The 18,807-nt window shown below is 32.5% G+C and overlaps 1 protein-coding gene and 2 long non-coding RNA genes across 12 annotated transcripts; 2 read left to right on the top strand and 1 right to left on the bottom strand.

The window, feature by feature from the left end:
- The first annotated feature begins 4 nt into the window (after positions 1–4).
- On the top strand, positions 5–2,125 carry LOC140886080 (uncharacterized). Its single transcript, XR_012151416.1, has 4 exons — positions 5–141; positions 250–525; positions 646–915; positions 1,901–2,125. It is a non-coding gene; the product is annotated as an uncharacterized lncRNA (long non-coding RNA).
- Positions 2,126–6,993: 4,868 nt separating this feature from the next.
- Positions 6,994–7,765, top strand: LOC140886520 (uncharacterized). Its single transcript, XR_012151576.1, has 3 exons — positions 6,994–7,133; positions 7,263–7,483; positions 7,565–7,765. It is a non-coding gene; the product is annotated as an uncharacterized lncRNA (long non-coding RNA).
- A 1,496-nt stretch (positions 7,766–9,261) lies between these two features.
- On the bottom strand, positions 9,262–17,792 carry LOC140890863 (chorismate synthase, chloroplastic-like). 10 transcript variants are annotated; one of them, XR_012152346.1, is made up of 16 exons: positions 17,664–17,792; positions 16,532–16,935; positions 15,457–15,507; positions 14,773–14,834; positions 14,530–14,676; positions 14,223–14,296; positions 13,984–14,125; positions 13,596–13,676; positions 13,357–13,472; positions 12,260–12,366; positions 12,099–12,164; positions 11,874–11,991; positions 11,692–11,784; positions 11,390–11,470; positions 10,653–10,900; positions 9,262–9,524 (listed from the first exon to the last, which is right to left on the bottom strand). XR_012152346.1 is itself a non-coding variant. In XM_073298991.1 (14 exons), the coding sequence occupies exons 10-13, from the start codon at positions 11,877–11,879 to the stop codon at positions 10,790–10,792; spliced, it is 288 nt and encodes a 95-aa protein (XP_073155092.1). In that variant the 5' UTR covers positions 11,880–11,991; positions 12,099–12,164; positions 12,260–13,676; positions 13,984–14,125; positions 14,223–14,296; positions 14,530–14,676; positions 14,773–14,834; positions 15,457–15,507; positions 16,532–16,935; positions 17,664–17,792; the 3' UTR covers positions 9,262–9,524; positions 10,653–10,789. The 10 variants fall into 10 exon arrangements, 5 of the variants coding, with proteins under 5 accessions (XP_073155092.1, XP_073155096.1, XP_073155095.1 ...); XR_012152342.1 differs by having other exon boundaries at positions 13,357–13,676; XR_012152343.1 differs by having other exon boundaries at positions 12,260–13,472.
- Between the last annotated feature and the right edge of the window lie 1,015 nt (positions 17,793–18,807).

Raw genomic sequence — 18,807 nt, 5'->3', positions numbered from 1 at the left:
TACCGCTTTTTCTTCTTTCACAAGTCACAAATCACACCTATCGGCGCGGAAAACTAGCGGGACATCGTATTCGTGATCCCTAAAGGCTTGATATGAAAACCCACATCACTCTGCTAGCTGCCATGAAGGCCAATAATCGAGGTACAGTACCATTACTGTCATTGTGTTTCTGCATTATGAATTCATTTGTAATCTTATTGCCAAATTATCATTCTTACGTTTACTGATATTAGAAATTCTCTTTTCAAGTCTTACAAAAGAAGACGATCATCAGGTATTCGTACTAGTTCAATTCCAAATCCGGCTGTTCCACATACTCCAGGTGATCAATCTGATGCGGTGCGGGATTTTTTTGATATCGGACATTTGGAGCTTGATACGTATTGTATTCTATTGACGGCCATCCTGATATGAACCCTTCACGGAGAGAGTTGGTACTGGACAATGACGACACACGTGTAACCTCACTCGGAGAATACAAGGATCACTTGGGACATGATACTCTCAAATTCGAAGATTACAAGGGTACTGGTAGTTCTTTTGTCTCCATTTTTTTTTTTGGGTAGCCAAAATTGAGTCAAGAAAATTCAATTGTCACAAAATAATAACACGATAATATATAATATGGGTAAGCTGTGTTTTCAGTGGAAAAGGAACAGACTTTTATAACTAAAGCGAGGAAGAGGGCAACCTTCGGTCTAGTTCCTGGCATTTTAGTTGGTCTCTTGGAAGCTGAACAAATGAAATTTCCTAGTTGGTTGGTGATAACCGGAGTAAGAGGGTCCATGTATGCTGGAGCTGGAGTAATTTGGGCTGGGGCGGAGCATTAACTCGAGAAATACAGGATGAAAAGAGACATTATTAACTACGTAGGTGGTGCATATGTGGCCGGTGCTGCCTTTATGGGTTTGAGAGGTATTGTTTTTGTTTAGTATTGATTAAATTTGTGCCATCTTATTTTATGACCAATTGGGATTATGATACATTCTTGCTACCTGGCCGAAAGTGCGTGAAATTTTTGGATTGTTTGCTGATTATCGTTGTCTATAACTGTATGCATATGGATTATTTGAATCATCTAAGAAGTAAGAAGTCTCTCGTGAATGCTAAGAAATGAGAATTGAACCTATTTCACCCAAAAGTTTGTTAGATCAAGAGGAGGAGTTTGTCCTAGCCCATATATTAAACTTTAAAGTTATTTATTCATCCGATGTGAGACAAACTAATACACCAACACATGCGCTTAATTGTGATTTGGATTAATTCTCTTTGTTCGCGTGGTTTTGTGACTTCATGAATTTTTGGTTATTTGGAATTGATACTCATGCATGCACGCATGCATCTAGCGAATTAAGACCATACCCTGCTTAACGTTCATTGTCGTGTAGAATGAATATAATGAAATGCAATAGCAATCATGCGTGTCGTGTTTCTTGTACATGCATCGGTGACTTCTTTACCTTAACGAACCAAATTTTCCGATCGGTTTTCACGAGCGAACACATCCTTTACATGTAGGTGTTAGCTTCTGATATATTTTATTTTATTAGCTAACTTAACCAAGCTGCCTACGATCACATACATTTTGTGATTTTATTTATAGTTCAAAAAGCATAGGATTTGCTCTCGAGTGTATTTGTCACTTTATTCAGATTGCAACTTATGTTTTCTCAAATCAATATTTTTGTGGCAATTGTGTTTGTGGGGTGTGAAGGCTTGTATGCGATGATATTTATCCATCACCTGTTCATATTTATTTTCGTCAATGACATTCGTTTGTTTCAAGAATGATTTGATCTGGAATATGTTGTTTTTTTTCTTTTGAATGAATATTTAACCAAATGATATAATTGAATTTTTTTGTATTTTGGCTTGATATATATGATGTTATCCTGTACAGGCAGGAGCGTTAGAATGGGATTATCTGGAGGAACTACATTTGCAATCGTTGCCGTTTTCCTTGATCAGTTACGAAGGTCCAACCTCGGAAAGGCATAATGTTAGCTAGTTTTGATGTGAAAATTAAGTTGAAAATTTAGATTGGTGCTTAGAAGCTTGAAAGTATGTTATAGACGTGTTTGGTTTCATTCCCTTTTCCCTTTTGTTTGAAACAACGCATTAACTCCACGCTTACATTTTAGGATCTTTAATTTATGATATGAAATTTACTCGAGTAGCTTTTATTTTCGTGTTGTACGAAAATCAGTAGACTGGATAAATGGTTAAAATTTATTCGCCATATAAAATCGGATTCAACATGCATGCACTGATAATCAAGATATAACTATGAATTATTCCAAATTACATTAGGTATTGTATTATTGTATGATAAGAATTAACAGACGCTGCAGTCACTCGGTCTTACCATTAATCCTAAACTTGTGAAGCCCTAATCTTGATCCTTGGATAGCTTTTATTAAATGCATATACATTTGAGGACGAAGGATAAGTTGTCAAATTAAATAAATAAATAAATATATATATATATATTTATATATATATCACTCATATAGATGTTAAAAAAATTTAGTTTAGTTTAGTTTTTTTTTTTTTGGGATGTTTACGATGGTTATGATTCGGATTACACAATGCATGGTTCGTTAAATATATGGAATAAAAATTATCTATAAAATGCAAAAGAATAAAATATATGGAATTTCGTAAAATAGAGCAAAAATTTTTTATTCCATTTTATTACAAGATTAATTGAGACTATTATTGCACTAACAATTAGAAACTTGCAGTACTCAATCATGAAAGTGATCAGTAACCCCATCAACTCATACTAAGGTAGTGTTTGAGAAAACTTTTGGGAAGCACTTCTCAGTTTTTCGTTAACAAAAATTTCAAATTTTTGTTAACGAAAAACTGAAAAGTGCTTCTAATTAGAAGCTTTCCCAAACACACCTTAAGAATGTTTTCATGTCTCTTTGCTAAACTTTCTGTTGTCAAATTGCATATTATTCAAGATTCCTCAAACATCATCTACCTAGCAACTGTTAGATTCCTCAGCTTCTCCATCGATCAGCATCCTCAAGTTTTGTTCCGAGTCAAACCCGGATATTTATCCTCTCCAATATTTTCATGATATCTGAGTAAAAAAGCGTACAATTCAAACTCTACAATTCAAATAATACTCTAGAAAATCATTGCTTACTACTGCCCCTATATAGCAATGCTTACGTTACTAACATGCAATTCATGCCAAGTAAAAATAGGTATTTTCACATAATCAAACACATGCACAAATATTTTATTTGTGTCTATACTTGAGTGTCCTAGACTCTAATTCGAGTGTATCCCTATTTACGCTATGATATCAAGTGAAAGGAACCGTGGTCTTGATTAACATTTAATGATCAAACAACCAGAATTAATTATATAAACAGCGAAAACGAGTTAAACATTTTTGTTTTCGGCCTACAAACTTTTCGCCATGACCTATCCATAAATAGGACATCACAAAACCTATACAACACTACACTCGAAAATAGAGTCACATCACCAATTTACAAACTTATCGCCGCACTCGTCATGACTAAACGCATGCAGAGCCGACAAGACTCGATCACACCAACATCAATTCCAAAACAAAGTCAAAACTATCAATACAGATACACGGGGCATCTCCCCGGCAAATATAAAACTCATTGGTTTGCTATATAAATATATCTGGAAACTCCACTCCGCGCTCGACTCACCAGGTACTACTAGATGACACTCCACCAGAAGCGTCAAACCCCCTGGATGATCTGCTATGGAATCACAAACAATCACATCATAAAAAGAAAACAGGGGTCGGACCCCAGTACAATGAACTAATAAAATCACGACAGATATAACTGACATGAAATAAAATCAAGTACGATGCAATGAAATCAATGCAATGCGTGATAAATATCAATCGAATAAGGGATACCAAATGGAGTCCGAACGAATCGTATCACAACAATCTCAGTGGACACCTGTGCCATGAACGCATCAAACCTCGAATCATCACTGCCCATCCATGCACATAGCATTGGAGGGTGCGGGAGCTACCCTCTCGGCCTCATGCTGTCATCAGGAATATCGTAGCATCGAGGGTGCAGGTGCGACCTACTCGACCTCGTGTTACCTCAGAAGTGCACTAAATAATATCACTCGCTCTATCGATGACTCAACACATCTCAATAGATCAATAATGATATCAGTCAAAGGAGTCAAGACTCAACGTGCTATGAAAAACTATTAACGTGCTTATTTGACGAATATCCTTTTATTTTTTTAATAAAAATGTGTTTGAAATAAACTGAGAATTTATTTTGTTTCATAAAATGAAAATAGAGACTATTCTCACTTTTGCATATTAACAATCAATGTCAAGTCGTGAATGCAATTATATAATTCACATAAACACATAAAGCATGTACGTTACCACTTATTACAAGATACTTACCGTCATCACATGCCATTATAGGCGCCGTAATGATACAATTCATACATACCTCATCCCAGCAATTATCAATAATTTTAATTCTCAAGAAATGCCTAAAAGTATCTGCTCTGGCATATCATATGAATATCAATTTAAATGATTTTATCATCAGATAAAAATCTAAGTACCATTTCTCTTCGACTATTTAGGCACTTTAAATTCCTAAAATTCCAATATTCGATTAAAATATCTAAAGTTATCCGTTTCTAATTTAATTAATTTGTTTTGGTAATCGGTTTTTGACTTCATTAACAAAATTCAAATAATTAATTAACTCAAACCATGATTACTAAGTGATTGGTAATACTGTTGTTACGTAAGGCCCCGTTTGGTTTCAAAAGTTAGGCCAAAAAAACATTTTTTTAAGTGCTTTTTATTTAATATAGTGTTTGGTTGACCAAAAAAGTACTTAAATAAGCACTTTTTTAAGTCAAAATTAGAGCTTTTTCAAAAGCCAAAAATTATAGCTTAAAAAAGTGCTTTTTTTAAAAAATGTCTACCAAATTCAAACGAGGCCTAAGTCTCAATCGCAAGTCCTGTATTCCAATTACATATAAAAATCCAATTTATAATTTCAATATCTAAACCACTTTGGATTTTCTTCTAAACCAAAAATTCAAACACTTGAGATAACACGGCTAAATTTCCATATATGCCAAAACAAGAAACTATTCTTTTCGAATTCAATTAATCGGTATAATGGATCTTTAGAATAAATTAATAATTAAAAGAATAAAAAACGTGTACCATCATTTGTGGTTAGAACCTCCAAGAATTGTTGGTTACCTCTGATTTGATAATCATCTTTTGATTTAGACTCAATTATTACATTAACAAGGAAAAGATATATATATATAACTACACTTATCTTTTTGATTTCGACTCAGTTATTTTGCTCGGCTTTGTGGAATAGAATTCAAAACCGTAGACCGTGGCTAAATCAATTTTTTTTTTTTAGTGATGGTATTTCCCTCCATTGCTCTACCTGCTTCGCTCTGCTTTGTGGAAGAGAAATACGTATTTTCTTGTTTTATTTGTGGCTCTTTTATCTAACCTATACTCATAAACTAAGTTTGTTAGCATATTTTCCGTGTAATATGTTATATATATATATATATATATATATATATATACTATTATATTAAAGTTGAGATATATATATAATAACTGTTTCTTCACACCTAATGCGGGACACTAAGTTTTTTGCCAATTTTATCCTTTAGACCCCACCTTCCCCAAATATTGGAATTAGTTATTTAATGATCAACATTTCTAAAAAAAATTGAACAATCAACACGTTTATTCATATTTTAACACATAACGCGTGTGCCTATTCTACTAGTATTAATTATGTATTTACAACAAAAAGTTTATTTCATGTATTTACTTATTTTGGTGCCACAACGCGGACATATGTGCGGGTTTTAAATCTTTGATTCACCTGTGTGTTATAAAATCAAATATATATTTGAATGGTTATCTGTAAACCGACATTTTCTAAGATATATATTTTTCTTATACAATTAAATTCAATGATGTAATCATTTGAAATTCACACTTAAAATAATTATTACTAGATCTTGTCAATTAATTAGAAAATTAGCATCAAGTCCTTACACATCCGCAGTAAATTAAGATGTAAGTACACAAAAAAATTTATATATGACATATATTCGTAAAAAGCTAGTAAAACGTACCTGAAATACGTTTAAAAATCTCTATCATACATGATTCAGAATTTGTGGAGAAAATTAATTACTACCCAAATATTCCATTGTAACTTAAATATATGTAGGAAAAATATTTTTTTTGGTCAATTAACTTGTACATGTCTTAGTTTGGTCCATTAACTTTTTAAAATTTGGTTTGGGTATATTAATTTTTAATTTTCAGTGATTTTGGTTCAACTGTACACGTGTCAGCTAGACATTAACACACGTCAGTATTTTTCGAGTTACGTGTGCCAATGTCTAGCTGACACGTGTGCAGTTGAACCAAATTAATCACTGAAAATTAAAAGTTAGTGTACCAAAACCAAATTTCGAAAGTTAATGGACCAAAACCAAAACATGGACAAGTTAATAGGTCAAAAAAGTATTTCTTCATATATATGTATCAAAGATCTAGAAGATCATTTTATCGCTGCAAAAAAAAAATTGATGTGCTTGATACTATTTGGATTTTTTGAATCCAATTACAATATTCATTCAATATGGTATGTTATTTCAATAAATTGCTCTAGAAGAGCTCTAATACTAAAAAATAGTTCATATCCATTTTTTTGGAAAAAAATAAATAAAATTGAATATTATTTTTGTGTATCATATAAATATAATATTGATACAATTGATTCAGTAGATATCAAAATAAATTGAGGGCACATAAACTCAATTTCTCAAAAATAATATTGTATCCATGTCAATATGATAAAACAAATGTCAAATAAACATGAAGTTTATTGATATTAAAGTTTACTAATATTGTAAACGTCAAGTTTTCCTCTGTAGGTCTCGGGTGGGAGTTTGATTGATATCATTTAGATTTTCCTTGATTTTCTTTAGCATTCCCGGTTATTCAATTGCATTATGGAATATGTTTGAATCTGGTAGATTCTATTGCAATTAAAATAGGACTTTGGGAGTTTGATTGATATCTGGTAGGTCTTGTTAGTTTGATTTTTTTTTTCTGTCTTCTGCATTTTTTGTTTTGTTTGTTTTTTAGTATTACCGTGAATTGGCTATTCAATTGGAGGGAATTTGTTTGATTGTCTAACCTTTTTGTGCAGTCTCGTGCTCTCATACCGAGCGAACAAAGGGTATTTCACGTGCTTGCGGTGGGCTTGAGTTCTTTGGATGTTTGGGCTTTCTGACCAAATGATGATGTAAAAAATAAAGTAACAGAGCTCACCTCCAAGGTCAAAGAAACCAAAACAGAAATCGTTCTAATGAGAAAGGGAATAGATGAGTGTTTCCAGAACCTCCTTAGACTAAGCAAGAAGATTTGGAGGTAGTTGTTTGCATATTTTTTTATAAAAATTTTTAAAGTATAATATTTTTATTAATATTTTAACAACAATATTTTATTTAGATTCTAAAGCAGAAAGAACGCAACAACGTAATAAGCAGGATCATCGAAGTTTTCAAACGAGGGGACTACTGAAGAATGAAGGGGGAAACTACTGAGATGTAATGTTTTGCATAACAGATACAATTTAGGTTTCATTAGTAAGGGGGACATGTTTGCAAGCTTCAGTCACTCACATTTACTAACAACGTCATCTGCATTTACATGCATTTAGAGATTTCAATCATATCTCTATGCTATTTTTGTCATCATCCATAAAGAAAGTAAATTGTCGATATTTTTGTGTGTCCGTGCAGTTTGGATAAAGATTTGAACATGGGTTTTCTTGAAGCTTTTCTACTCAATGATACAGTTTTTTTTGTAAATTGCTTCTATATTTGACTTTACCTGTGAAACTATATTATCCTATATATAAATGGGCTAATTAGGACCAGATTTAACCTCTACAAATATGTGTCTGACTTTTGAAAGATGAGAATGAGATGCAAATTCTATTTGGATCCGAATGAATTATAACTTAAGCATACATTTATAAAGTTCATGCATTGTTGTCGGGTAACACAAAGGTGATGCCTCGCTTGGGGACTTCTTCTTTCTTCCCTAGGGTTTGGACCAATGATTTATAAAGTCATTTTGGTGATGGTTGTGACTGATAATTTTAGATCTGGTCGGTAACATGCCATTATAGATATGATTCATGTTCCTCTATAATTATGAACGAGTTTTATGAGACTGTTTTCACTCTGTTTTCTTTGCTTTGAGCATAGAGTTGATTGGATGCTCACTGTTTTGATTCCAATCACATTTTTTTGTCTTGATGATGCAAATAGTTTTTCGTTATTTTTATTTTTATTTCACGTTCCTATCCTTAGTCTTTGAACTTAAGAGAATTATTTTTTTGTCTTGTTTATCATTACTTTTAATGCATGACATTGATTGGCAGAGAACCCCAAATGGTGTTTGATATGCAATGGGAAATAATATGCTGGCAATCAATCTCATGCATTAAAAGTAATGATAAACAAGACAAAAAGCACTAGTAGAAAAATCGCTTAAGACTTCGGTTAATAACCAAAGTCGTAGGATTATAAATATCGAAGTAGTGTCACGTGAAGTAATAGGTACTATTTTACTTCGCGTAATCACCGAAGTCGTATCCTTTAAATTACCGAAGTCTTTGGTCGATGCATTGAGGCAAAACCGGTTCATATTCGGACCGGTGCCGAAGTAAAAAAATATCTTTTACTTCACTAATTTCATAAGTTGCGTAGTAAAACATATTCTATTACTTCGTCAATTAATAAAGTTGATGAAGTAACAGCTATGCTTTGACTTCGGTTCGTAGACGAAGTGAAATATAGTCTTCTACTTCGTCTATTAATGAAATTACTGAAGTCATTGAATAGTTGTTACTTCGGTATTTTCATTAATAGACGAAGCAAAATAATGTCTTTTACTTCATTAATTTCCTATATTAGCATAGTAAAATGCGTCTTTCTACTTCGTCTATTAGTAAAATTTCCAAAGTAATAGAATATTTTTTACCTCGTTAATTGCGTTAATAAACGTAGTAAAATGATGACTTAAATTCTTCGATTTACTTCGTTTATACTAAAATTGATGCACTCAATAAAACATAATTTTTTATAATAATGCCATAAATATATTTTTGAAACTTACAAATACACTAATAATATTAATAAATTCATCCCAAAACGACAAAAATACATAAATCAACAAGTTTATCCGCCACAATAACGCAAATTATATGCACATATCCACACGTATCTCCTCAAAACTAAACGCGTACACATCCACACGTATTTCCTCAAAAGAAAGTATTATCCAAACGTGAATGACACATTTAAGCATCTACATGCGAGTAGACAAATTCACTCCATTCACTTCTAACTTCATCAAATTGTTCTTGACTGTAACACTTATTCTTGACGAATCCTGCAAACTGAAATTCCAACAAAGAGAGGAATGTCACGGTAAACCAAAAAGGCAGCTAGTTGCACGGCAAACCAACAAGGCAGCTAGTTGCAAAATGAAATCCAAAACAAAGAATATTCAGCAACCTATTTGGTATGCATGCTGACACATATCAAGTGCTAAGAGAAGATTCAACAACCTATTTCATACACACACTTACGAAAAATAAAAAAGAATCAAACATATAGACACCATTTAAATAGTTTTAGTAAGCAAGAAAAGAAAGAAGTAAAACAAAGCCCTTGAATTGAAACTAGTCCACATGCTTGTAGAATACTGGAGATCAAGAAAAAAGAGAGAAAAAAAAGACGATCCAATTCCACCAGCAAAAGCCCTCATCTAAATGCTTGCATAAACCGAAAATCAAGAAATAAACACAAAGGATGAACTATATAGTAGGTTTGATGCTCGAAAGGTCTCTTTCAAAAGATAACAAAAAAAAACACTCATAGATGATTGATTCAATCCAGTACATATAAACAGAAAAAGGCAAATAAATAAAAATAATACCATGTCCCAAGGTTCATAAAGTTTTTTTTACTTTAAAAAGTTCAAAACATAAACAATTAGAATCATTTAGCTTATCCTCATGCAATAGGAGAAGAATCACACTTGCAATAAAGAGACGATCTCACCCTATCTTGCAATAAACAAAGAAACAAAAACAAGGCAGAGTTTCAAACAAAAAAACTCAAAAAAGCTTCAAATACTAAAATCCCAATTACAAAAACACAAAAGTACAAACTTTTTCCATTCAAGAAAACAATCCACCGAATTCATACCAAATGAAGAAAAGTATTTAGAGAATCAACTGCTTACATAGGTATATTTAGAAACATTATATACGAACAATATCCGCCGAGGTAGAACTAGGCATGTTGAGACTAAAACACCATACACAAACAAAGGCATGCCACATATTAAAAAACAAAGAAAAAATGAACGATCAGGCATGAGATTTGATAAAGACATAGCACACTCAACAAAACAAAAACTAAGTAGCAACATTCTCAAATCCATATACCCCTTATACAAAATATTGTTTTTAATCGAGATATTACATTGATTATTACCAGTAAATAAGTGAGTCAATTACCTCAACATATTCACTTGTGTAAGGGACAGTGAAATGAGCATGGGTCCAACAAGTTCCATCTATATACTCCTTATAAGCACCCTCATCTTCCTTCAATGGTGAAGCAGCCTTTACAGAAGCTGTGTATATAAGCCTCCTTACTGTTCTCGATCAAACACACAAACTCGCAAATCTCCTCGTCGAATCCGCGGTTGCATCGATCCTGTTTTTGTACTGCTTTCGTGTCCAGATCCTAAAATCTGTATCTACTTTAATCAAACAGAAAATATCAAATTGGATCAACATAATCCAATCATTTCTTCTTAATCTATACCCGAATAAAATGAATGAAACAATAAATACAATCAATCATAATCCAAGCTCAAACCCTGAACTTTAGCTTCAAACACATAAGCGGAAACATCTATTTGAAACAAAAAACAGGATGAACAAACCTCTGTAAGCGTAAAACTCCACTTGATGTTCATTATCTTATACATTAGTCATATTATTAAAATACATTCATATTTCTTGGAGAAAAAAATCAACACTGTTCCTTGAGCTTAAAAAAAACCAAGTTGACAAAAATATGAGATAAAAAAGTATTCATCAGCAAGATGAAGAAAAGAAAGGATTCCTAGTATCTCCATCAGCGCATTCATACACCCCCCAATATATGCATACATGTGTGTGCGTAAATACGTGCACACACACAAGCGGACGCGTGTGTAAACATATATATATATATATATTTATACCTGATCAGGTGTCAAGGTATCATGATCAACCAAACCTTCAGGAAGTACAAGGTTGTGCACTTGTGAAACATAAGAAAGAACCTAAAAACAAAACAAAAATGGTCAAAGTAAAAAAAAAAACCACAGTTGCATAATCAAATAAGAATTTTCATAATATATCTTTATAGATGTATTTTCTTGCAAGAAGGAAAAACGAATAACAAGAACAAGAAAACAAAAAAATAATCGGGCACATGCATCCAGAATTTATTTTTGATTATAAATGCAATCTAATCTAATTTTCAACAGAATGCAAAACTTACTTCAATTCTTGCATAATGTTTTAAAATACATTTCGCGACTACTCCAGCAGCAACTGTTGCGGTAGTTTCTTTGAAAAAAGATCTCCCACCACCCTGAATTTCCAGGTGCACATTAATTAAGTAAAACAAGAAATTATATGACTTATAAGAGCTAAGACTCATTGGATTGTAAAAGATGCTACCTGCATTGATCTCACGCCTTTATTATATGCACAAGATGGTATAAAAAAATCGGAGTGGTGGCAGCAGAAGAACTCGACATTTCAGTACGCTTAGACTCTGGTTTGTCGTGTACATGCCCTGCTTTGGAAAGCTTTCTTTTAGCCATATGCAAATGCAAAAGAACCGTGGGGCGGGACTGAAATTCCAATGAAAAAATAGTTATTCATCTTACATCCTCGAATTACCTTTGCTTTCAAAAACTCATTTTTATCTTTCAAGTAGTTGTATTTCTTCGCTGCTAGGTCTTTTTCCTGCTTAAAAGAAATATCATCCAGATGAATAGACCTGAGTACAATCGTCCATTATGATAAGGCGAAACAATAATTGGGAAAAAATTATCACCCACTTGTTTCAAATATGTGTTCTCCATCGACAGTTTAGCTGTCTTCCCTGTTAACTCCAGAGACATAGGGTTGTGGACACAAGGGTTGTGCTTCAATTTCTAAATCTCATCTATCTCATGGGAAACCACAAAACCATTAAAAGAAGTTTATACTCTATACACCTTATAAGCAAGTAAAAACACATGAGATGGTACAGGCTTTGCACCACAAGCCATAAAATATTTTGATAGTATTTGAGGTCAATGTGATTATCATTAAATAAAAAAAATCCCATTGCCTCATTGTCAATGTAATTTATTTAAAAAAGTCATGAATGAATAATATAATTAATGATGATAAAGTAATATATTTACATGGAGTTCTTTGACGATATATATGTTAAGGTACCGTTTGGTTCATAAACGAGATGAGCATGAATGAATAATATAATTAATGATGATAAAGTAATATATTTACATAAAAAAAAAATAGTGCACGCCACTAATCTTTCGAATAATTTACATTAGACAATAAGATGAATAATCAACCAAATGTGTTATCCACTGCACAAAAAAATTAGATTCATTATTGTCTTTGATAAATAATACATATATAAATGTTTTCACGTATTTGATATAGGCTTGAATGACACTAAAGTAACCTTTCATTTCTTGTTGTACGAAATTACCACGAAATCTAAAATATTCTATTGTAATCCCTAATAAATTAATGACAAACTCTCCTCCAAACAGTTAAGATATTTTGTCCTAATGGTAAATGTGAGACCTTAATAACTCTAATGGTCTTGAATTTAAGACCTTAATAACATATCATTCTCCAATATGCTATAATCATCTAAAGGGTGATGTCATATTACGATTTTATACCCTTTCTAAGGAACAAAAGTTATAAGATTTTAGGAATTTCTCTCACTTCTAACGTCTTGAATTCTAACAGTATGTACCTTTTCAAATTCGGAGCATGAGGAAATAAGCGTAACAAATTGGAACAAAGAAAGTACAAGCACAAGGAAACAAACCATGCATAACAAAACATGTAATGAATCGATCGAATTTTAACACATACATATTTTTTAATATATACACATAAGTCCACTTACCTCATTCAAATGTGTGAACCAAACTTGGTCAAAACTTGGACATAACTTTGGGCACTTATAACTCGAAGTCAAGTATGAATTTGAGTTATATAACCCCTTAGAATATGGCCTTGTTGCTTCCCAAAATAAGACTAATTTAGCACGTGTTTGGCAGCACTGAGTGGCACAATTTCATGGAGAGAGTTTGAAGAATTTTAACACATACATATTTTTTAATATATACACATAAGTTCACTTACCTCATTCAAAGTGTTTGTAAGGCCTGTAACAACCATGGTAGGAGTTTTTCCTGGAAACTTTTGGCCACCGAACGCCTGATACTGATAAATAAAAATAAATACATGGCTCAAATTAATGAACTAGCTAGTAATTGATAAATTCAAACCCCAACAATCTTTATATTCGTTGGCAAGAATACTGCTTCAAGAATATTGATGTTACTGAACACAAAACTACAGATTATTTATTTAGCTAAAATGTTCCGACTAGAAGATGATCATAAAGTACGAAATTACTCAAGTACTTCAAAGTTGTTCCGACTTTCATGAAGATGACTACATCTCAATCTCAAAACACAAAAAATAAAATAATAATATATATTTCTCCTTTTCAGATGGAATATTTAACCTGAGAGGCTTCGGAGGAAACGAGCACTGTTTTGGTATCGATCTGTTGCTGACAGCCCCGTCGTTCAAACTCGCCAGGAAAGGAGGCGGAGCGAGCCAGCCCCACTAGAGCTTCCACCGCTTCCAACTCAAACGTCAACATCCTATGTGAGGTGCATAGAATGAAAAAAAATTAATTTTGTCAAGTCCAAGGACAGGCCATCCCGTATAAAAATCATTAGATCTTTGAGTTGCTATTACATCCTCTTTTGAATCGGTGTAAGGAACCATCCACAGGTTATAGATGTTAAATCCAATATAACTTTCTGTGTGGCCTGCATCAGAAAATGTCCGCCTTGAGACAACAAGATCTCACAAACTCAAACAAACTTAAACTTATCTTACGCAGCATTTCTTCATAAATTACCAAATCTTTTAGAAACAACCACAAACACACATATCCACTAGCATGTCATTTGATAAACATGAACATTTGTGGACTCGTGAATAAAACAAACCAAATAGTTTCATCGATAAAAAATAAACAGAACAAAGTCAAAAATTTTACCTTATACTTTTCCTTGTAGAGTTTCACAACAGCAGAATGAGCCAGCAAGATATTATGCCCCACAAGATATGGTTCAGTAGTGGAATTGCCCTTCGAACAAACATCTGAAGAAGGGGATCGATGGAGCTTGGAAGAAAGGGATCGATACTTTTGAAAACATTCGAAACGAAAAGAATTGTAAACAATTAACAAAGGTGCAAAAGATGAGAAAATGCGAAGAAGGATACGGAATAAATTAATTACCTATTTTATGAGTTAAGTAGCTACGTCTGAGACGGTTTTTTTTCTAATCTTCCCTCTCGCAGCTGTCAAAAAACGTAGACGTTAGAGCATTTAGAAAAAAAACAAAGAAGAAGAAGACAATGTCTAGGTAGAATAGAAACTGATGGATCCTGGATCATTTAAGAAAGAAAGTAGTTGCAATGCACTATAAAAAAAAAAAAAAAACACACGTCGTAAAAAAAGGCACTGAGATCAAACCCACAAGAAATCTAAGTGACCAAATAAGAAATCGCTCAAATAAAAAACACATCCTAAACAACTAAAAATATCTATATGTAATATTATCTTTATAGGTGTCACGCAAACCAAATCTCATAGTGAAAAACGGGGGAAAACTCTATGTATAACGTGTGAAACGTAAAACATCCTTGGTATATGTTTTATCTGTAAAATTTAAGATCTGGAAAATAAAAACCAAATCTACGTATAGCATATGAGAATGGACAAAAAAAATAAGAATGGGACCGAATTAAAACTCAGATCAAGAAACAAAAATACAAATTTATACACAACTTTTTCAAACAGATCGACCTACAACATTTAAAACCAAGGAACAACAAAAAAGATACGGAACCTAATCTACCGTAATCCTAAATGTAAGATCCACGGTTATCACAAAAAGAGAAAAAAAGGCAGAAGCCTCACATGAAGGTCAGTTCTCTGTAGCAGAGACACGTCCGACAAGGTATTGAAGATCTGCAAAAAAACCACACAATAAATTTCCAAAGCAAATGATTCCGCTTACATTGGGTTTTTTATGATTTGAGTCTAACTCCAATAATGGAAGAAAGATAGAAAACTGAAGGAATTAATTCACCGCTTACATTAAAAATTAATTTTAGTTTTTTACTTTTTACTTCGGCAAAATAATATATGCCGAAGTAATATGTTCTCAAAAAATAAGTGAAGCCCGTGTTTTTTTAAATACCGAAGTAAAATGTGTGTTTTTACTGCACTTGTGTTATTACCGAAGTTATTTATTACATATTACTTCGTTTTTAGTAATTGCCGAAGTAAAATATGGCGAAGTAAAATGCGATTTTTCTACTAGTGAAGTAATTTCTTAAGTTCAAAGACTAAAGATAGGAAGGTGAAATAATAATAATAATAATAATAATAATAATAATAATAACAACGATAAAATCTTTGCGTCACCAAGACAAGAAAATGTGATTGGAATCAAAACAATGAGCATCCAATCAACTCTATGCTTTAAGAAAAGAAAAATCAGAGTGAAAAAAATCTCATAAAACTCGTTTATAATTATAGAGGAACATGAATCACATCTATAATGACATGCTACCGATCAGATCTAAAATTTTCAACCACAACCATCACCAAAATGACTTTCTAAATCATTGGTCCAAGCCCTAGGGAAGAACGAAGAAGTCCCCAAGAGAGGAAGCATCTTTGTGTTACCCGAAAACAATGCATGGACTTTATAAACGTATGCTTAAGTTATAATTCATTCGTATCCAGATAGAATCTGCATCTCATCTTCCAGAAACCAGACTCAGATTTGTAGAGGTTAAATCTGGTCCTAATTAGCTCATATAGTTTCACGGGTAAAGTAAAATTTAGAAGCAATTTACAAGAAATTGTATCATTGAGCAGAAAAGCTTCAAGATGTAAATGTGGATGGAGTTGTTATGACTGAAGCTTGCAAACATGTCCCCCTTACTAATGAAACCTAAATTGTATCTGTCATGCAAAACATTACATCTCAGTAGTTCCCCCTTCATTCTTCAGTAGTCCCCTTGTTTGAAAACTTTGACGATCTTGCTTATTACATTGTTGTGTTCTTTCTGCTTCAGAATCTAAATAAAATGTTGTTGTTATTTGTTAAAATATTAATAAAAATATTATACTTTAAAAATTTTAGAAAAATATGCAGACAACTCCCTCCAACTCTTCTTGCTTGATTCTAAGGAGATTCTGGAAACCCTCATCTATTCCCTTTCTCATTAAAACGATTTTTGCATTGGTTTCTTTCACCTTGGTGGTGAGTTCTGTTACTTTATATTTTACATCATCATTTGGCCAGGAAGCCCAAACATCCAAAGAACTCAAGCCCACCGCAAGAACGTTGAATACCCTTTGTTCGCTCGGTATGAGAGCACGAGACTGCACAAAAGGGTTAGACAATCATACAGATTCCCTCCAATTGAATAGCCCATTCACGATAATACTAAAAAACAAACAAAACAAAAAATGCAGAAAACAAAAACAAAATCAAACTAACAAGACCTACCAGATATCAATCAAACTCCCAAAGTTCTATTGTAATTGCAATAGAATCTACCAGATTCAAATAGATTCCATAATGCAATTGAATAACCGGGAATGCTAAAGAAAATCAAAGAAAATCTAAATGATATCAATCAAACTCCCACCCTAGACCGACATAGGAAAATCTGCATGATATCAATCAAATTCCCAAGACCTACAAATATCAATCAAGAAAAATCTACATGACACCCATCAAACTCCCAAAGTCATATTGTAATTGCAATAGAATCTATCACATTCAAACAGATTCCATAATGCAATTGAATAACCGAGAATGCAAAAGAAAAACAAGAAAAATTTAAATGATCTCAATCAAACTCCCACCCGAGACCTATAGAGGAAAATTTGCATGATATCAATCAAACTCCCAATAACTACACATATCAATCAAAATCCTGAGACCTACAAATATCAATCAAGAAAAATCTAGATATACCCATCAAACTCCCAAGAATTACAGATATAAATCAAACTACCAAGAACAATCAACGAAAATCTACCAAAACAATCTACTAGACATCGTAGCAATCTTGGCTTGAAATACGCAATAGATGATAACTCACAATCAACAAACCAGATTCCATCGCCATCTTGACTGGAAATTGATCGAATTAGCTTTTGGGAGCAAAAAAAAACCTAATCGCTTATATTTGTTTCTTTTTTACTTTTGCCTTATTTACTTTTCAGTTCAAAAATATTATTTACTTTTTAGAATCAATATTTAGTTTAACTTTATTATTATTATTATTTTGAAGAGATTTGAATTTTATCAGTCAATAAAAATGAATCATATTGAAGTATTAGGTTTGCATAATTGTGAAATTTAATAATAAAGTAGAAATTATTCAAGAATAATGAATTATTAAAAAACATTGGTAATGTAAAAACGTACCAGATAGGTATTTTAACTTTCGATCTCCGGTCAGTGTTCTAAATGGCGGTCGACACGGTCGCCTAAGCGGTACTCTAAACATGGCAATGAGTCGGGTTTGAGTAGGATATCGTACCTCCATCCTCATCCTCATTTATTATATCCACCTCTACCTCTACTTCCATCCACATCCCCATCCACATCCCCATTTTCATCCCCATCCCCGTCGGGTATTCAAGTTTCATACCCATCCCCATACCAATCGAAGGATGGATACTCATATCCTACCCAAATATCTTATTAGCACATACAATTGTATTTTTTTAAATTTGATTATTTTGATAAAATTATGTTTATTCACCAAATTTTTATAAGAACTATAATAAAAAAATGAAAGTTGAAAAAAAATTAACAAACTAAAAATAATATAAGAAATAAATAAATAAAATTTATCTCAACATCATTATTTTACAAAATATCGTTAGCTTTATACTAATATTTTTTTATGTTCCATCCAACTACCATAATTCAAAAATAATAAATTAGAATTAATATTTTCTAATATAATAATACATTAATAAATTTATAAACATATATTTATAGAGTAATTTTCAGCTGCCCAACCATTCCTGCCCACTTCGTCCCCGATCACTAAAACCCGGTACGGGGTTTTAGTTGTTTTTTTTTATTTTTCGTATCAATAAAATACGGTACCGGGTTTTAATTCGGCTCGATAAAAGTATATTCGAGTTCGAGCTCGATTCGAAGTTTGATAATTTCAAATAATTTGGCTCGAGCTCGGCTCGAAATGAAGTTCGAGTTCGAGTTCGGTTCGA

The sequence above is a fragment of the Henckelia pumila genome, chromosome 3, assembly GCF_033568475.1.
Source record: "Henckelia pumila isolate YLH828 chromosome 3, ASM3356847v2, whole genome shotgun sequence".
In the NCBI taxonomy this organism is placed as follows: Eukaryota; Viridiplantae; Streptophyta; class Magnoliopsida; order Lamiales; family Gesneriaceae; genus Henckelia; species Henckelia pumila.
Note: the sequence above shows the minus strand (reverse complement) of the source record. Positions and strands in the feature narration are given on the sequence as shown.

Coding starts and splice junctions, on each gene's coding strand:
- LOC140890863 (XM_073298991.1), bottom strand. Junction 11,471..11,691: donor AACATTATGCAAGAATTGAA/GTAAGTTTTGCA, acceptor TTTTGTTTTTAG/GTTCTTTCTTATGTTTCACA. Junction 10,898..11,389: donor ATACCTTGACACCTGATCAG/GTATAAATATAT, acceptor TGATTAAAGTAG/ATACAGATTTTAGGATCTGG.